Genomic DNA, 20,537 nt, shown 5'->3' with positions numbered 1-20,537 from the left:
TAAAATCTCCTCTACATGAAAGGATGAAAAAAGGCAGGCAAACCAACAAAACCTCTCCCCTGAATGGCTTCTAAGGCACCACCAACTCCCTCTCTCTTTCTGTAACTTCCAAATAGTCGGCTTTCCCATTACTTTTCAAATCATTATAATCTGGCCCCTGCCTTACCCACTTTCTTGAAACTGCTATTGCCTAGATCACATATAATTTTACAATCGCCAAATCTAATTCTGAGTCTTTTCTCTACTCGTTTTTTTCTTTTTAGCATGTGTTACCAAAGACCATATCCTTCCTCTTTCCGAAAATTCTATCCTCATCTTCTGTTACATTCCATTCTATTTTTCTTACCTTTTCTCAAACCTGTTTTTCTGGTTCTTCTTCCTTCTGTGTTTTAAGTCTGAGTGTTCTACATCTTTTATCCTAATTTTTCTCTCCCCTAACAATCTTATATATTTCCAATTACAACAATCATCCCTATTTGAAATTTATTGACTTCTAACCTGAACTGCATATACCTAACTATGTTAAATAGGAACCACCAAGATGTCCCTAACTAACATTTCAAATACAACAGGACCAGAGTCTGTTCTTCCCAAGAAAATTCTTATTCCATGATCCTTAGTCTATTTGGAACCATCCCATACCACCAACACAATGCTCTAAGTCAGAGAGTCTGGAGTCATCTTTGACTTGTTGCCACATTCCATCAATTAAAAAATCCTATTAACTTTCTTAAAATCCTTTACATCTCTGCCATAGTCCTATCCTTCTTTTGGACTTCCAAAGAAAGCTGATTTCTTTGTAATCAACCCTTACAAATTTAAACATGGTGACAGGTTAGAGATTAACCTCATTTCTATCTTTCAAGAACTTTACTCTCCCTTCAAAGTCCAGTTCAAATCACATATGAAGTCATTTATAACATCTTCCCCATATGGCCCTGTTGACATAAATCACTCTTTCTTCTATAAGTTCATTAAACTTTGCTAGCACCTTTCCTGAAGCACTGCTTTTTATGAGCTATGTGTTTATATCTTTCTGACTACACTATAAATCTTCTTAACCACAGACATATCATAATCATATCTGTAATTCCACAGTTCCTGACACCATGCTTTGCTTGTAGATAATTACATTTGTATATAGTAACATGTGTTAAATGAATCAAAGTTGTAATATAATAAGCCACTTGAAATATCACAGACTAATAGTCTTTTCCCCTAAATAATTAGTTACACGTTACTGAGCACTTTACATGTATCATCCCATTTATTCCCTCAAAACAATCCTGAAGCAGGTACTGTATTATCTCTATTTTAATATGAGGAAATTGAAGCACAGGAAGATTAAATAACTCGCCAAGGAAATACATGGAAGAACAGGATCCAGGAGATAGTTCAAATCCAAAGCCCCCGCATGCAGCCCCTAGACCACACTGACCCCGAACACTGCTAACTCTCAGTTCCATTTCCTAGGCTCCTTTACTCTTAGTAAGATGTTACTACCACTCTCCTCATCTCAACAGCATGTAACTCTAAAGCCTAGGATGTACTCAATGTTATTTTTACTAACAGTTACTCTAAGCTAAGGTTCATACTGGATGGGTAATTAACTATAGGTTTAAACCTTTTGCATACACAATTAAAGTTATAAACTGTTACTTATCTTTTTGTTTAAAAACAGTAGATCCTTTATATAGGAACAAAAGAAACAGAAAATTCAATTCTGCCTCTCAACATCAGTGTTTTTTATTGGTGCCTTTCTCTTTCCTTTATCTTATTCCTCATCCTCCTAAAACAAAGACTATGAAAACAAATGAGGGAGCACTTCAAAGCTGCTGAGCCTAACTCTGATGAGGTTTGTTAAAAAGAACTGTTTCAGGAGAAAGCAAGATCATTTTCTCCCTCCTTCCCACTCTCTTTCTCTCACATACACACAAAATTTGATCAGAACTCCTAGGTTTCCCATTTGGTTTTAAATTGGATAATTTAACAGTTATAGAGCCAAATTACTTGTGGTCCTTACTGCTACCTTCAAAGCTGGTCAATGATATGTACCAACTGACAAATCTGAACAGAAATCCAGAGGGCCTGAGGGAACACACTAGACTGATGTCTGAGGGAAGAGAGTTCCAGGTAAAGGAAAGAGCAAGCCTCAAGAACTGCGCTAGAAGCACATTAGAACTGTCTGTGGAACAGCAAGGGGCTAAGTGGCTAAAGCAGCGTGTGCCAAGGGAGAATGGTGGGGAGGGCCAAAAGGTGACAGGGTCAGCTGAGATATGACTTAGAACTCCGGATTCACTCCAAGTGAGATGAGGAGTTGCTGGAGAGTTTTGAACTTATATTTGAAGAAGATCGCTCCTTTAAAGATAGACTGGGGGTTAGGGTGAATGAAAGGTAGGTAACAGTGTGGCAGGAGAGGAGCTGCTGAGTAATTAGACTCTGAATTTTTTTTTCTTTAGGTATATATAATTTAGATTAACAATATCCAAAATATATTACCAAAGTGAAATAACATATTGCTCAGATGAATATTACCTGTATATGACAGAGGTCTGGTATTAGTAATTTGCCGTGCTTTCATGGCTTGCTGTTGCTTTTCCAGAGCTGCTAACATATCCCCCAAATCTAGCTGCACAGGTGTTTTATTCTTTTTTCCAGCTGCCTTTGATAAAGCTTCCTGCAAGATAAATATGAAAACATTTTTGTTATAGTATGAAAATGTGACAATTTAAGGGAATTCCCTGGCAGTCCAGTGGTCTGGACTCCACGCTTTCACTGTGGAGGGTGTGGGTTCAATTCCTGGCCGGGGAACTAAGATCCTGCAAGCCATGCGATAAGGTAAAAAAAAGTGGCAATTTAAGATAATTATATTTGTCACTCTTCCATCCACCCTCTCCCTCAAACTTACCAAATAAACTACCATATTTATTCATAAAAATGAATACATACCTGTAGTTTTTTTTGCTCCATACTTATTTCTGAATATTCTTGAGCGGTGGCAAGGGCTGCTGCTAAAGCTTTCTTCTTTTGACTTTTTGCACGTTTAGGAACTGAGGTTGTAATGGGAATTGGAGTCTGAACTATATTGATTGGTGAGTTTTCTGGTAAATCATCCAACTATGATAACCAGAGAAAACCATTTTTTAGTGATTCCATAAAAATCTAATCATAAGGAAAGACAATCTAGAATGTGAGAAGTTCTACAGTATAACTGGGCTAGACTGTTCAAAAGATTCAATGTCATAAAGAACAGAGTGAGGTGGTAGGACCATTCTAGACTAGCAGACTGGAAAATGATAGCGACATAACAGCATACTGCAGTAGGTGATATAAGTGTCTGGATTCTGTACTAAAAACAAAAGCACTCCAAAGTAAAGTTTTACAACAACTGGGGAAATTTTAGCAGGGACTGTATGTCGCATGATGTCATTTAATAAATGGTATTTACTTCTCTGAAATGGAACTACAGATTTCAAAGGACAGTGTCTGTTCTGGCTACATTGAAAATACTAAATCAGTACTAAATACAGTGTTTCTTCAATACCATCTGCCCAAGTCTTTATACTTCCCTGTAGTATTTCTTTCCAACACAATCATGGCTCAAAAGACATTCATACATTTTACTTATCTTTTTTAAAAGTCACTTACTACTTTTGAAGAAAGTTTCTGTTGCATATTCTCATCTTTAGCATTTCCATTCTCACTTAGTTCTCGAAATCCATCTTGATCCTGAAACAGTTCCACATTTTAAGTAAAAACACAGTCCAAAGCAATAAATTCTTAAGAACAACCTTTTATAATGCTTGAGAGTAATGAGAAATGGGGAAGTAATCAACTCAAGTAATTAACTCAGTATTGAACTATTTTAAGTGAGTCTTAAAAAGGAAGTCTCATTTCTCATAGGCTAACACAAAGCTAATTTAATTATTCAAGGATGAGGACATATCCACACATCCATCCTTTGGATTTCTGTATCTATAACTCCATTTTTATTAATAATTCTACCCAAGGTATTACCCAAAGTAAATAAAAAGAAATTCAAAAAGGATTTTTATCACATTTCACATAATTTGGATGTTAAAGAAATGGCTTAATATGAATTTCATTAATACATTCCCTGTCCCACTGCTACATATACCTAGAAATAAGATTAAAAGTTAAAAAATAAAAATAAATTCCCTATTCAGAGTAATTTCTTAACCAATATCCACCTTTACACTGGAAATTATCTAATATCTTCAAATATAACTATGGAATGAATCATGATTAAGTGTAAATAAAAAATCTGCCACAGGTACCGTTCTTGATATAATACTTCAGATGCACTCTCAAGTCCTTTAGGGCAATTATCAAGTTTATGGAACATATTACTCATCTCTAGCCTCTGGCTTCCGTATATTTAAAATGCAACTATTAAGCCATTTTATAGAAACTATGTTAACAAAAATGAGCTATTCAAATGAGTTACCTGGGATGTTGTTTACCATCTTGACACAAACTCTACTCATTCTTTAAAACCTATTCCAAACGCTAACCCTATCCTGCCTCAAACCCAAAACTTACTATTCCTCTCAACTCTAACCACACCTAAGAATCACCAGGTGTGTGCATGCCTACATTGCTCTTCACACAGCAATCTCCCTAAGGGTAGTGTGTTTCTTCATGTTAATGCATCATGCAGAGCACCTTACTAAATACATAACAGGCCTCCAATGAGTGCCAGTTAGATGAATAAGTAATAAAAACACTGCCATTAGAATATAAAGCGTCTGCCTATTAGAGAAAGTAAAATAGCCTTTTATCTTCCTTCTCAAGACTCCCTTGACTAGCAGTACAAATTAACCAGATTTAACTATTTTCAAATTTGAAAGCCTTAACAAAAGAGACTCAACACTGATAATTAAAGATGGGGAGAAGATTCATATTAGGTGAAATTTATATAAAATTAAGTTCTATCTCTGCATGTTATTTCAAAATGATGACTACTCATGACAAAAATTTAAAAATAAACATTAATAAAGCTAATGTTTAGACTAACTATATATAACCAAGAAAAAACGTGAGTCAATACTTCTAAGTAACTTACAATCTAACACCAGTGATGGGTTAAGACATAAAAAGGTACTTATCATAATGTAATAAAAATTAATTTCTGAATGGGAACATTTACTGTAACAATTTACAGTTTGAAATAAGTACCTCAAAATATAGAGACTCAGAATTTGGGTCACCTCTGTGAGACTGGCTGGGATTTAACTGCTTATTATCTTGTCTCTTTTGCAAATTTTGTCTTCTTTCTGAGGAAGTACTATGTCCTCGGCATCTGAATCCAACCTAAATAAACCCCAAAGGAGGGGGAAAATGTATTAAGTAAAATGTTTTACTAAAGTATAACATACAGAAATGTACCCAAAAGTATACAACTCAATGAATTTTCATAAAGTGCATAATTTATTATAAAAGGCCAAAACTTTGATAAATGAGGTTAATATAATGAAAACACAAAAATGTAATAATTAGTGCATATTACTCCCCCCATAGAGTTTTGCCAAGAAAATGCACTGGTCATAGCAAACACCCTCTTCCAACAACACAAGAGAAGACTCTACACATGGACATCACCAAGTGGTCAACACCGAAATCAGACTGATTATATTCTTTGCAGCCAAAGATGGAGAAGCTCTATACAGCCAACAAAAACAAGACCAGGAGCTGACTGTGGCTCAGATCATGAACTCCTTATTACCAAATTCAGACTGAAATTGAAGAAAGTAAGGAAAACCACTAGACTATTCAGGTATGACCTAAATCAAATCCCTTATGATTATACAGTGGAAGTGAGAAATAGATTTAAGGGCCTATACCTGATAGATAGAGTGCCTGATGAACTATGGAATGAGGTTCGTGACACCGTACAGGAGACAGGGATCAAGACCATCCCCATGGAAAAGAAATGCAAAAAAGCAAAATGGCTGTCTGGGGAGGCCTTACAAATAGCTGTGAAGAGAAGAGAAGCTAAAAGCAAAGGAGAAAAGGAAGGATCTAAGCATTTGAATGCAGAGTTCCAAAGAATAGCAAGAAGAGATAAGAAAGCCTTCCTCAGCGATCAATGCAAAGAAATAGAGGAAAACAACAGAATGGGAGATCTCTTCCATAGAGATTTCTTCAAGAAAATTAGAGATACCAAGGGAACATTTCATGCAAAGATGGGCTCGATAAAGGACAGAAATGGTATGGACCTAACAGAAGCAGAAGATATTAAGAAGAGGTGGCAAGAATACACAGAGGAACTGTACAAAAAAGATCTTCACGACCCAGATAATCACGATGGTGTTATCACTGACCTAGAGCCAGACATCCTGGAATGTGAAGTCAAGTGGGCCTTAGAAAGCATCACTACGAACAAAGCTAGTGGAGGTGATAGAATTCCAGTGGAGCTATTTCAAATCCTGAAAGATGATGCTGTGAAAGTGCTGCACTCAATATGCCAGCAAATTTGGAAAACTCAGCAGTGACCACAGAACTGGAAAAGGTCAGTTTTCATTCCAATCCCAAAGAAAGGCAATGCCAAACAATGCTCAAACTACCGCACAACTGCACTCATCTCACATGCTAGTAAAGTAATGCTCAAAATTCTCCAAGCCAGGCTTCAGCAATATGTGAACCGTGAACTTCCTGATGTTCAAGCTGGTTTTAGAAAAGGCAGAGGAACCAGAGATCAAATTTCCAACATCCGCTGGATCATGGAAAAAGCAAGAGAGTTCCAGAAAAACATCTATTTCTGCTTTCTTAACTATACCAAAGCCTTTGACTGTGTGGATCACAATAAACTGTGGAAAATTCTGAAAGAGATGGGAATACCAGACCACCTGATCTGCCTCTTGAGAAACCTGCATGCAGGTCAGGAAGCAACAGTTAGAACTGGACATGGAACAACAGACTGGTTCCAAATAGGAAAAGGAGTACGTCAAGGCTGTATATTGTCACCCTGCTTATTTAACTTATATGCAGAGTACATCATAAGAAACGCTGGATTGGAAGAAACACAAGCTGGAATCAAGATTGCCGGGAGAAGTATTAATAACCTCAGATATGCAGATGACACCACCCTTATGGCAGAAAGTGAAGAGGAACTCAAAAGCCTCTTGATGAAAGTGAAAGGGGACAGTGAAAAAGTTGGCTTAAAGCTCAACATTCAGAAATCAAAGATCATGGCATCCGGTCGCATCACTTCATGGGAAATAGATGGGGAAACAGTGGAAACAGTGTCAGACTTTACTTTTTGGGGCTCCAAAATCACTGCAGATGGTGACTGTAGCCATGAAATTAAAAGACGCTTACTCCTTGGAAGGAAAGTTATGACCAACCTAGATAGCATATTGAAAAGCAGAGACATTACTTTGCCAACAAAGGTTTGTCTAGTCAAGGCTATGGTTTTTCCTGTGGTCATGTATGGATGTGAGAGTTGGACTGTGAAGAAGGCTGAGCGCCGAAGAATTGATGCTTTTCAACCGTAGCATTGGAGAAGACTCTTGAGAGTCCCTTGGACTACAAGGAGATCCAACCAGTCCATTCTGAAGGAGCTCAGCCCTGGGATTTCTTTGGAAGGAATGATGCTGAAGCTGAAACTCCAGTACTTTGGGCACCTCATGCAAAGAGTTGACTCATTGGAAAAGACTCTGATGCTGGGAGGGATTGGGGGCAGGAGGAGAAGGGGACGACAGAGGGTGAGATGGCTGGATGGCATCACTGACTCGATGGACGTTGAGTCTGAGTGACCTCCGGGAGTTGGTGATGGACAGGGAGGCCTGGCGTGCTGCGATTCATGGGTTCGCGAGAGTTGGACACGACTGAGTGACTGAACTGAACTGAATTGAACTCCCCCCCATGCATGAACACTTATATTGGCTTTATTTGTAATACCAAAAACAAGAAACATCCCAGATGTCCTTCATTAAGAATATAAACTCATGTGGTATATTCACCCTATAAAACAGTAGGCGATCATAAAAACAAACTACTGATATAACTAGCAATCTGTAGGAATCTCCAGAAAACCACACTAGTGAAAAAAGTCAATCCTAAAAAGACTGTATCAGTTTATGTATACAGCATTCTTGAAATGACACAATCATAAAATGAGGAAACAGATTAGTAGATTCACATTAGTGGATTCTAGAGTTTAAGGAGAAGCTGGTGAGGAAAGGAAGGGAGTCTGGCTATAAAAGAGTGACATAAGGGATCCCAGTAGTAATGGATCTGTTTTGAATCCTGACTACATTGATGTCAATATCGGGGTTGTGACATTGCACTAGTTTTGAATGATGTTACCATTGAGAGAACCTATGCATTACCTTTTAACAAAAAACTATTTTATTTTAGATCTTTTAATATCTGCAGCTTTCATATTTTTTAATCCTAAGAAGTATTAAAAATTTTAAATGTTGTTTATAAGAAAACAGATTTAAGAGAATAAAAATTTCAGTCACATAAATTATTATCCTATTAATACATCTGCAAACTGTTCAACTGTCATACAAAGAACTAAGAGTAAGAAAAAGCATTATCTTAAGACAATTAAGTTCCCTCTCTTAAGTACCCAATGCAACTTATATGAAATGCCCTTCTTAACCAGGACACTTTAGAGAAGATGAGAAAAGTACAGCGTTCTTTACCAGTTACTCAAGAATCCTAATAATAAACAGAACTTGAAGTGGACCTGGACTGCAGGTGCTGGTATACAGGCTTTGGATATGAAATCAAAAATATGCACAAAAAGCCCTGGAAGCACCTGGCAATTCTCATGCTAATCAACTGGTCTAAAAAGACTTGCCAATAAGAAACAGAATTTTTATACTCTCTTGGGAAGTAGGTTGTATGGCAGAACTATAAGCTAGAGCACAGTCATACAGTAAATGTAATTCTTCCTTAGAGGATCTATTGTGAAAACTGGGCTACTTCCTATAACCTATAAGCACCTGTTAAGAAACTAGATAATTTTCCAAGGACCCAACAGATTCTTGGTTTTAAATATTTACTTCATCTTAAAACAGCCTCATGAACATGGATAGAGAGACAGATAGAAAAATACACCATGTGATGAAGCCAATTTTAGAAAAATCTTTGGTAGTATCTAGCAATGAATGTTCTCTATAAAATTATTTCAACTTTAATGTCTGTTTAAAAATTTTCATAATACAGTTTTTTTTTAATTGGTTCATGAAAAGAAGCTCACACAAGGATGGCAAAACAAACACAATTTACAATGTCCAGGTACCAAAGAAACGACTTAATTCACATAAATTATTCACACTGAAATGAGTACTAACAATCAAGCCCCAACACAGGGATGAATAGGAAGCAAGAGAATAATTCCTGAGTGAAAATCTTCATTCCTTTGTACAGTCACTATCACAAAAAAGTACATGTAAATCTACCTTCCAAACAGCATTACCTCAAATGTTAGCCTTCTTGTAAACCGCAGTTAATATATAATGTCGTTACAAACACAAAAACAATTCTTTTAAAAAATAAATGCAACTTAATTCTTGGAGACAAAGTTTGGGGATTAAATTAAAATCCCCAACTAATGGTTCCAACAAAGTTCATGGGGATCAAACATGCAAGTATTTCAATTACCTCCTGAAATGAACCTTTGTTTTTTTAAGTTCTTCTAAAAGAGTTTTGTTAACAGAGACTGGGCATACAGAACAGAACAAAGCAGAAATAACAAATACATATTAAGATTCTTAAATGACTAGCATAAAATTAATATATAAAGATTTAAGTTTTCATGCTCCATTTACATAACAAAAACACTAAGAATTAATATATGAGGAATATGTACAAATTTGTTTTCAGAAAACTATACAATACTTCTAAAGAACACAAAAAGGTGACTCAAAAAGAGAATGACGTATTTTTTTTCTAGAAAGATGCCACATCATAAAGGATGTCCATTCTCCTTAAGTTGATAGATTAACAACCAAATAACAAAACAGAAAATCCAGAAACAAGATTTCAAAATATATGGAAATTTAATAGGTGATAAAGGTGGCTATCTCAAATAGATGAAGTAATGGACTTGTCAATTCACAGTGGTGGGAGATTTGGGTAGCCACACGAAAAACACAAAATAAGACCCATTTTTCACAACATCCATTAAGACAAACTCTAAATGGAATAAAGATTTAAATGTAAAAAACACAAGAGCATAAACACATTGGAGGAAATCAGACAAATTTCTTTATAAAAAATCAACTTCTTAACAGTATTTAAAACAAACTTGTGCATGGCAATTATTAAGCAAAGTCAAAAATAAAAATGAAAATCTAGTAAAATATTTGCAACTCATAACAGACTAAAGGCTCTTAAAATTTCTTTAAATTTGGTAACAGCCTGATCAAACTGATTTAAAAATGTACAAAAACAGAGAAAAAGGTCAAAACACAATAAATGGGCAAAGAACATAAGTTCACAGAAAAGTACAAATGGTCCTTAAACATATGGAAAGATGCTCAACTACATGAATACACTATTTCTCCTAACTGGCACAAATCCAAAATCTTGAAAACACATGGTTTCTGAGGCTCTATGGAAATAAGCACTCTCCACATGACTGTTAAGAATGCAAACTGGCACAATCTGGTGATATCTACCAAATAACAGAGGTGATTTCACCTTTTCACTCAGCAATACTTATCCAGGAATATATTCTACTGCTCTACACACAGATTTCAAAATAGCACTGTAGCATATCTACAACAGCAATAGTTTATAAACAATTAAAGTGTCCATCAACAGGACTCCGAAAATAACAAGGATGCATCAACATGTGGTGGTGGTGGTGGTGGTGGTGGTTTAGTCGCTAAGTCGTGTCCGACTCTGTGACCCCATGGACTGTAGCCAGCCAGGCTCCTCTGTCCATGAGATTTTCCAGACAAGAATACTGGAGTGGGTTGCCATTTCCTTCTCCAGGGAGCTTCCCAACCCAGGAATCGAACCCAGGTCTCCTGCATTGCAGGCAGATTCTTTCCCAACTGAGCTACAAAGGAAGCCCCAACAACATTAGGAGTTGCATTAAAAAAAAAAAAAAAGTGCAGAAACCCTCTGAGTAAATAATACAGCAATATCTCTAACAAAATATCTATCTACTTTGTTAAAAGATGTGAACAGAGCACAGAACAGAATGAATAAAACTTGAGATATATACTTATATTTTTACTTATAATGACATGGAGAAACTCTGGGCAAATACACAGGTACAGGTAAGGGGAGAAAACATGTGGAGACAGGATGCAAATGAGACTGTTGTATAACTTTTTTCACACATTTTTTTCAACCTATTCATAAAATAAAACCATTTTTATTTTATTCAAAAAATAAAACTTAAATTTTTAGACTCTATCATTTACAATTAAGGCTACAGCAGAGTATAGGGAAAAACCTGCTGTTTCAAATGTTAAAGATGCTGGTAAAAGTAGTAAAAAATCATTTCACTGTTCAGTAGTTAAAACCACATGGTACAGGTGTACAAATCTAATAATAAATGGGGAAAAAGCTCAAAAACAGAACCTAAAACATAAGAGATTAGCAGGTGACTAAAAGAGTAAATCAGAAAAAAATTAATATATCACAACATTAAGATAACTGGTTAACTACTGTGAAAACTGACATCATTAGGTTGTACCACACTTCAAAAGAAAACCTTGGATAAAAGTTTTGAAAACATTACACTGTAAAAAAGTAGCAGAAAATACAAATGAATATTTCAGTTCAGTTCAGTTCAGTTGCTCAGTCGTGTCCGACTCTTTGCGACCCCATGAATCGCAGCACGCCAGGCCTCCCTGTCCATCACCACCTCCCGGAGTTCACTCAGACTCACGTCCATACATTTCTAAAAGGCTTTTTAAGCCTTAAAACAATCAGAAATTGGAAAGGGAAAATATTTTGACTTAAAAGAAAAAAGATTCTGCCTATCAAAAAAGCAAACAACTGCACACTTAAGAAAAGTACAACAAAGCCTCAGAAGTAGAAAAGAAAACACATTGTTCAACATCTGGCTCCAGTTCTTTTGGAATGAAGAGATACAAAATAAAGAAATGTTTACGCAGTTCCGTAATTTTGTTTTGTTTTCTCATTAGCTTAGAGGCAGAGGTAAAATATTTTTCTGTATCAGTATCATTTACGCTCTAGTGGACTACTGATACCAAAAGCACCAATGCAGAGACCGCAAGCTTGGCAGGTCTAGCAGTTACAACTTCCAGATAAAATTTTAGTACTTGACCAAACATTCCACAGATTCTGTTTATCTAATCTATATAAACAATTCTTGTTTCAGCTCTTTTTGATCAAATAAAGCTAGACTGCTTCACAAGCCTGCCACAAACAACAATGACTCGTTTCTGCAATAACTGTAGGAAGAGGGCACTATTCTCCTTGTTTTCCTGACAGCATAATTAATGCTAGGGAACTTCATTTCAGGGAGGCAAAGGCACAGGCAAGAATTCGGCTTATTCGATCCATTATTAACTTACTTCTATTTCAATTCATCTAGATCTACTCATGTGGTAACTTTAATTCCCATTAACAAGATTTAAGAAATCCAGGAATGCTATCTAAAAATTTAAAAAAGGAAAAATACTGACCAACCAACGCCTCCCTGATTTCAGACACAACCAATGCAGGAAGATAGTTATTGGAAGCCTGTGGCTGTATATAACTTGCTCTGCTGTACTTTAGCTAAATCTTGCTCCCCAAACCCAGGAAGCTACCCAGTCTGGCCACATTATAGCACGAGGTTGCCATCACTGTGGTACTACAACAAGCACCAAGCGTGGTTTGTGGTGTTTACAGTCAAGTAAAGACATGGACAAGGCTGCAGTCCTGAAGGTCTAAAAAAAATCAATATTTAAGGCATTAATATGCTTTATGTTTTTTTATATAGATAAGAAAAAGTCACAGAAGATGAAGCAGGACTGTATTCTTTTTTTAACTTATAAAATATCCAAATACATTTCTTAAATAGAGAAAAGTAGAAAATGGTACAATATATATCCCATCTATTCAACATGTTACTATTCTGTTTCATTATTTAAATAATAGTTTTATTCCCTAAACCACTTCAAAGTTACAGATTACCATGTTAAACATGCATGCCAAAAATTAAGGACACTGCTCTTCAAAGCCACAATTTATAATAATTCTTCTCACACCTATTTCTCCAACCTAATCCAAATTACCTGTGAATTATTTCTTTGTTCAGTCTGCCTTCCACCTCTAGAAAATGTCTGATTTTTTTCCATCCAAGGTTTTTTCTGAGTTGCCTGGCAAGTTACATTAGACCAATTTACACCACCTATAATAAATGAGATTTTAAAATATAATTTAATTATAAAGATACCAAAACCTAAAGTGCCCCCTAACATCATGTGTTGAAACTCAGTCATTCTAAATGTAACACTGGAAAATTTCCATAAACTTTAAGTGGCATTCCAGTTCTTGGTAATGTTAAGTGTCAACTTGCAGAATACCTCCAGCTGACATTTTCCCAACTTCATCAACAAAACCATACTTTCAAATTAACTTGCATTTCTTTGGAAGACTTCTAATTTTTTTTTTTGCAGCATCAGCAAGCTTCATGCTTAAAAGCAAAACTGTGACATGGACGGAGAAGAAAATAGAGCAAAAACACTATGCAGAAAGTAAGTACCTGCACATATAGATGAGTCCACATGCTAAAAATAGAAACAAACAAAAAAAAACAATTATTTTCTGCTTAAGAGTAAACACCATATACCTTGTAAAACATTTCACAATTCCATCTACTGTGAAGCACGCTTATTATAATCTTAGAAAAATACTTCTCCGTGAGTATTTTTATATTAATAGTAACACATACAAAACATATTTTTAACCATCATATTATAGAACTATTAATGAAAATAGATACTTCAGCTTTAGGCGAAGACACAAAGAACTGACACAGATGACAGGTGAGAAGATAAAGAAGCGTCACATACGCTGACGGAGCCAGCATCGGGGTTTCTCGACCCCCCGGCAGCAGGCTGCTGGCTGGTGCTGTGTTTGGGGCTGCAGTAGCCACTGTCACTGTCAATGTCGGCCTCACTAGCTCCCTGCTCACTAGAGGACTCGGCAGTCGGGTGGGAGGCTCTTCTCCTCCTGCCTTTGGCCTTCCAGAGCATTGCGGCAGAGCTCTCGGAGAGAGATTTGTTTGCGATGTCTGATGGGAAATCTGTAAGGCAAGGAAAGTGTGACAACTCCTCTTGAGGAACAAGCTGACCAATCCTTTTAAATTATCATTAAAATTGTAAGAAAAGAACAATATCTAACTTTGTAAACAAAGAAAACAGGTGTGAAACTTTTTGAAAAGATGGGCAGAAGATGCTCCTGACAAGTTGCTTTATAACATGTATTTATTATGAAGCGAGTATCTGCATAACTATTTGTGTATTTAATATTATATAATTAAAACAAACCACTATCATTCGTTTAAACATCACCAATCCTTTGAAGTCCACTGCATGCTTCCTCCACCACTTTATTCTCTTCCTCCCTCAGGGGCTATTCGGAATTGAGTTTATCACTCCTTCACTTTTTAAAATAGATTTACTGTGGACTTCTGTATTTCCAAAACATACACTATGTACTTTTGCAATTCTACCTTTATAAAAATGGAATCACATGTCCACATTCTTCTGTGACTTGCTTCCCCCTGACGCTGCTCTCTCCCTCAAATGTTGATTGGTTTTGAGATTCTGGTGCCTGTGGCTGTAATTCATTAAGGTCACTGAAATCTAGAATGCCTGTGTATGAATATACCAGAGTGCCTTTGTCCTCTGTATCACTGATGGGACACTTGGGTTGTTCTAGGGTTTTGCTCTCAACAACAGTACTTCTGTAAACATTCTTATATAGATGTAAGAGTATGTATGTGTGCACATGAAGGTTTCTCTAAGGTAAATATCGGTCAGCTTAGGGGTTACATGTAATGTTCAACTTTACTTGGTAATGCCGAATCATTTTTCAAAGGTGGTTCAAACAGTTTGCACTCTAAGAGCAGGATATAAATAACCCCGCTGGTGCACATATTCACCAAATACTAGACACTGTCCTTTAGGCTGTAATTTCTCCCAATTGCTGGGTATAAAAAGATGGCTCATTGCAGATTTTAATTTGCATTTTCCTGCTTAATAATGAGGTTGAGAATAGCCATGTATGTTTTCCCCTCTGTGAAATACTTGTTAGTTTTACTTTTGGATTGATTTCTGTCTATTTTTCTACTAAGTTGCCTATTTCTCATTTTTGTATTTCACAAATTGTAATTACAAGGCATTTTAAAAAACAAGACCTCTTACCAACTCCTCCCAACCCAGCACACCACTAAAATTCCTTTTACTACATAATTTTCCCCACAACCCTTTTTTTCACAATCACAATTTTTCTATATATAACTTTTATACAGAATCAATATAATTTTCAGTTGTGCTGTTTAATTATATATATGTTCTTTGTTAATTATAATATATGAAGGTTCCATATTAGTTCACTGAGTGGATGTCCTGGGCACCTCTTTGGACTTGTTGCCTGTTACTGGACATTGAGAAGTTTTCAGTGGTTTTCTGTGTGCTGCTGCAGTATACACACCTTTAATCAAACAGTTCCTTTTCTTTCTGGGAGGAGATTCCATTTGGATACACTGTCCTCAGTAGGCCAACTGGGTCAAAACAAAGATTCCTATAGTTCTGCCAAAGTGTTTCAGCCCCCTGGCAGCACTGCATTCCAGGGGCCCTGAGTGCAAGGTGAGATCATTTTCTTACTGATTCTTACGAATTCTTCCTATGTCCTCATACTAATCCTTTGTCAGTTACATACATGGTAAAATCCTTTCCAAGATTTATGACTTGTTCCTTCATTCACTCTTTTTTTTTTCCTTTTGGCTGTGCTAAGTCTTTGCTGCTGCACGTGTGTGCTTTCTCTAGAGGTGGCTACTGGGAGCTGCTCTGCAGTTGCAGTGCTCAAACTTCACTGCAGCAGCTTGTCTTGTTGCGGAGCACAGGCTCTAGGGCGTGCAGGCTTCAGTAGCTGTGGCTCGTGGCCTCAGTGGTTGCATTTCTAGGCTCTAGAGCACAGGCTCAAAAGTTGTGGCACAGGCTTAGCTGCTCTGTGCCATGCAGGATGTTCCTGGACAAGGGACTGAACTTGAGTTTCCTACATTGGCAGGCAGATTCTTTACCAGTGAACCACCAGGGAAGCCCCTTCATTCACTCTTGATAAGTAGAAATTCGTAATTTTATAAAGTTTTCTCCATGCAATCATAAAGATATCTGCCTATATTTTCTTCTACATGAGGTTTTCTCATTTAAGTCCTTAATCCATCTGGAACAGATTTGCATGATATAAAAATTAATCAATCAATTAATAACAACTAAAAACATAAGATTTGCATGATGTATATGCTAAGGGTCTGTAATGCTATCTCTGTCATTTTCCTTGTATATGTTTTCACATATACGGGTCTGTTTCTGGGACTCTGTTCTGTTTAATCTTTGTATACTGTATTTTATATATTTTTATATAAGCCTATAAAAAATAAATGGCTTAGTAGGTCTTGCTATCTAGAAAAAAAATTCTTTTAATACTTTTTAAAAATGCTTTTAATTAAAAAATTTTTTTTTAATTTTTATTTTTTTAGCCATATCATGTGGCATGTGAGATCTTAATTCCCTAACCAGGGACTGAACTCATGCTCCCCAAAGCAGAAGCAGAGTTCTAGCCACTGACCCACCAGGAAATTCCCAAGAGGAAATGTTCTTTTCCAGGGAAGTCGTGGCTCTTTTCAGATCAGTGCTCTTTTATTTTAGAAATTAGTTTGTCAAGTTCTCCAAAAATCCCCATTGGAATTTTGATCAGAAATGCACTGAATATGTAGATTAACAAAGGGAAAAATGCCACTTGCAACATCAAATCATCCTGAATGAGCGATTTAGGTTTTTTTAAAATGTCCTATAATAAAGTTAGTTTTCAGTATAAATGTCTTATACTTTGTCAGGTTTATCCCAGAAACTGTATTTTTGTTGCTATTGTAAATGATATATTTTCTTAAATTCTGATTGTTGGTGATAGTGATAGTGAAGTCGCTCAGTCGTGTCTGACTCTTTGCAACCCCATGGACAGTAGCCAACCAAGCTCCTCCGTCCATGGGATTTTCCAGACAAGCATACTGGAGTGGGTTGCCATTTCCTTCTCCAGGGGATCTTCCCAACCCAGGAATCGAACCCAGGTCTCCCGCATTGTAGGCAGACGCTTTACCGGCTGAGCCACCAGGGAAGGCTGATTGTTGGTAACACACTTATAATTAACTTCTGTGTATTATTTTATACCTAGCCATCTTACTAAATTCTTTTAAGTAATACAAGCTTGTGTTCAAGAGTAAAAATGTATTACAAATTCCTTAAACCATAATTTGCATTCTACCTATAACTGACATCAATTCATCCTGATAAATTAAGAACAACCTGAAGAATAAGAATACTGATAGAAGGTATAATCTTCTACTCAAATTATATCTTCATCTTTCCACTTTCTAATTCTTGAGATTCAGAAGGCTGTCTTTGTAGTCACTTAATGAGCAAACCAAAGACGTTAGAACAAATTTTTAAAGTAGTTCTTAGGGTTCAAAGCATGTAGAAATGGGTCACTGTGTCTAGAAACAACCAAAACATACAGAAGTTTGTCATATATTACCTTATGGCTCTTTATCATAAACCATTCCAAGCATTCGTCAAGTCTGTTAATCTTATCACTTTATGCCCTACAAACCATACAATGATTGTACTATCAGCAAGCTGTTTTTTGACTGATTCCCAGATACTTTCTTACTCCTAATGAACCTAAGGAATTGTCAAAGGATAACTGAACAGATGTCCAACAAAAAAGGTACAGTACAAATGAAAGAAAGTGTGTACCATCTAATTCATTTCAAGCCAGACAGCACTTTTGTAAAAACTGTAAAGGGTAAAAAGCAAACATGCCTTTGAACAGATCTAGTCCTGAATCATTAATAAGGATTTTTAAATGACAATGAGTGAGAGAAGACAGCTATCTACTCTATAGCTATTAAGCTAATTATCCGGGCTACAAAATGAAATTTCACATATAACTGGAAAACAGTGAGAATTTTAAAACTACTTATTAACTGTTACCTCTTGTCAGGATAAAGCTTTTTACTTTAATGTTTACATAGTCCTCCAAAAACTTTTAACAAAATGATATACAACTAGCCCAAAATTTTTACTTGTTTGAGGATACATGTTACCACTAATAGGTCTGGTTCAGATCTTATGCTAAAATATGGTACACGAAACTTGATAAGTTCTTCTATAAAGATATTTACAGAATGTTTTAAAAGGGATTTTAATCTAGTTATTAAAAAACATATGAAAAATAAAATATGTACAATTCTAACTTCTACCAAAATGAGTCCCTCAAATTTCTATAATGTCTTCAAAATTCCATCTCTGATTTCTGAACTGCTTCACTACTGAAAGGGGATAAGGAAACCTCAAATCCTGCTCAAAACTATATAAGCCAGCACCCAAGTTGAAAGAACTTTAAGAACATGGGACTGTTTCATCTTTCCTAAAGAATTTCACAAAGTGGCGGGATAAACAGAAGACTGAAAGTCCAAAATCCTAAAAAGTGGTAGAGTCTACAATTACAAAGTCAATGCATGACAACAGATACAGACACAGAGAACAAACTTGAGGTTGCCGAAGTGTGTTGGGGGCGGGGGCAGTGCTGGGGGAGGGGTGAATTGGGAGTTTGGGATTAGCAGATGCAAACTGTTATATATAGAATGGACAAACAACAAAGCCCTACTGTAGAGGACAGAAAACTGTGTTCAATATCCTATGATAAACCATAATGGAAAAGAAAATGAAAAAGAATGTACTGTATATGTATGTATAAATGAAATCACTGCTATACAGCAGACATTAACACAATACTGTAAATCAACTATATTTCAATAAAACAAAAAATATTTTTAAATCTATGATGTATATACATAAGAAAAATCTTGCCTTACCAGTTTGCTGTGAAGCATCTACCAGTAGCACAATTTTTGATCGATTATCAGGACCTGCTGCACTTGTCTCTTTCTGAATAGCTACATTTTTCACCAGTGGTCTTTTGCTTTTTATGTGCTGTTGTGTAAGTTGTTGCTGATTGAAGTAAAAAAAAATTAAAATCTTATTCAATGTACTAATAAACATTATAAAATATATCAATACATCCTTTAAAAATATACTTAAATGAGGCTACAAATGAGTGACTCTCAATCCATGAGGAAACAGGGTTACTGTGTTAGGATTTCATTAAATTATCTACAGCTAATCATAGGAAGCTATATAATGTATTATATACACATTTATATACTACTTTTCAAATAACCATTAATACTATTATAATTAATGAGATATATTCATTTTAATTGTCATTTGCATTTTAAATTTTCTTAATAATAAATAATAAGAGTATAACCACATCAAGGGGTTATAAATTTTTATTTAAAAAGGCAGTATCAGTAAAAAGGGTGGTAACTTATCCAAAAGCTCAATTTTTTCATGAGAGCAATGAAGTACAAAAGAAATTTCTGCTTTAGAATTTAAAAAGAAAATATTAAAAAGCTGATCCTTTCCTTCATTTTTTAAAAATATGAGTATCCATCATTTAATAGCAATTTATACAAAAGAACTCCAAATTTAACTCCTTAGATAACTTCTTAAAGTGCTGGAAATGTACTCTGAGAAATCATGTTACTTAAATACTTGAAAGTTATATACTATTGTCTATTTTCAATACTTATTTCTTTTCATTCCCAGATATCCCAAAAGGATTTCCCTTGACCCAGAAAGTTTCCACGGACAAAAACTAATAAGCTTTTCAAAGCAACTTCTACAGCTTGTTTGTATTTTAACCTGAAAAAAGTATGCCAGAAGACATCACAGACTTTTCACCGAAGAGGCTGGGCTAATGGAATCTAGGAAAGCATGAACTCCTTGACAATAACAGACGTAAAAGGCATTTAATCACTCTGCTTTCCATTAGCTCAAAAGAAGCTAATCTGAAAGAAGCTTCTTCTAAAAGAAGCTAAGAAGAAATCTGGTTTTTCTTATTTGCTTTGACACTATGGCTTCAATAGAAAAATAATATTTTACTTAATAAACAGACACCTAGAATTAACCTTAAAACTCTTCTGTGATTTCAAGGCCTTTGTGTCTTTTTTTTTAACTTAGTCAAAAGGCTGGTGTTGACAAAGTCATTTCGCACATTTATCTTTAATTTTCTTTAGCCCTAGGAGACCCTGTGTTCATATAATAAAGCACTCTCTAAAAAACAAAGTGCTGTTCCTACTAAAAATTGACAGAATAGAAAACAATGAAGTTGAAGAGACTTAATTCAATATTCTTTTCCATAATATCTCTTGCTTATTTCTGAAGATTGATGTACATTAG

General features: G+C 35.7%; 1 protein-coding gene across 3 annotated transcripts in view; it reads right to left on the bottom strand.

The window, feature by feature from the left end:
- The window catches only part of SECISBP2L (SECIS binding protein 2 like), a 60,135-nt gene that overhangs the window by 26,875 nt on the left and 12,723 nt on the right, over nt 1-20,537 (bottom strand). Inside the window, exons 4-11 of one of the 3 annotated variants that reach the window (XM_061428839.1) lie at nt 19,109-19,244; nt 14,022-14,254; nt 13,712-13,736; nt 13,242-13,357; nt 5,200-5,334; nt 3,649-3,729; nt 2,950-3,117; nt 2,536-2,677 (exon numbers count right to left, since the gene is read on the bottom strand). In XM_061428839.1, coding sequence (XP_061284823.1) covers nt 2,536-2,677; nt 2,950-3,117; nt 3,649-3,729; nt 5,200-5,334; nt 13,242-13,357; nt 13,712-13,736; nt 14,022-14,254; nt 19,109-19,244 — 1,036 coding nt within the window. Of the gene's footprint in view, nt 1-2,535; nt 2,678-2,949; nt 3,118-3,648; nt 3,730-5,199; nt 5,335-13,241; nt 13,358-13,711; nt 13,737-14,021; nt 14,255-15,666; nt 19,046-19,108; nt 19,245-20,537 lie in introns of those variants that run through there. The other 2 variants (XM_061428841.1, XM_061428840.1) reach the window with 2 other exon arrangements.

This window comes from Bos javanicus, chromosome 10, assembly GCF_032452875.1.
Source record: "Bos javanicus breed banteng chromosome 10, ARS-OSU_banteng_1.0, whole genome shotgun sequence".
Classification (NCBI taxonomy): Eukaryota; Metazoa; Chordata; class Mammalia; order Artiodactyla; family Bovidae; genus Bos; species Bos javanicus.
The sequence above is the reverse complement of the archived record's forward strand: the minus strand, read 5'-3'. Positions and strand labels throughout refer to the sequence as shown.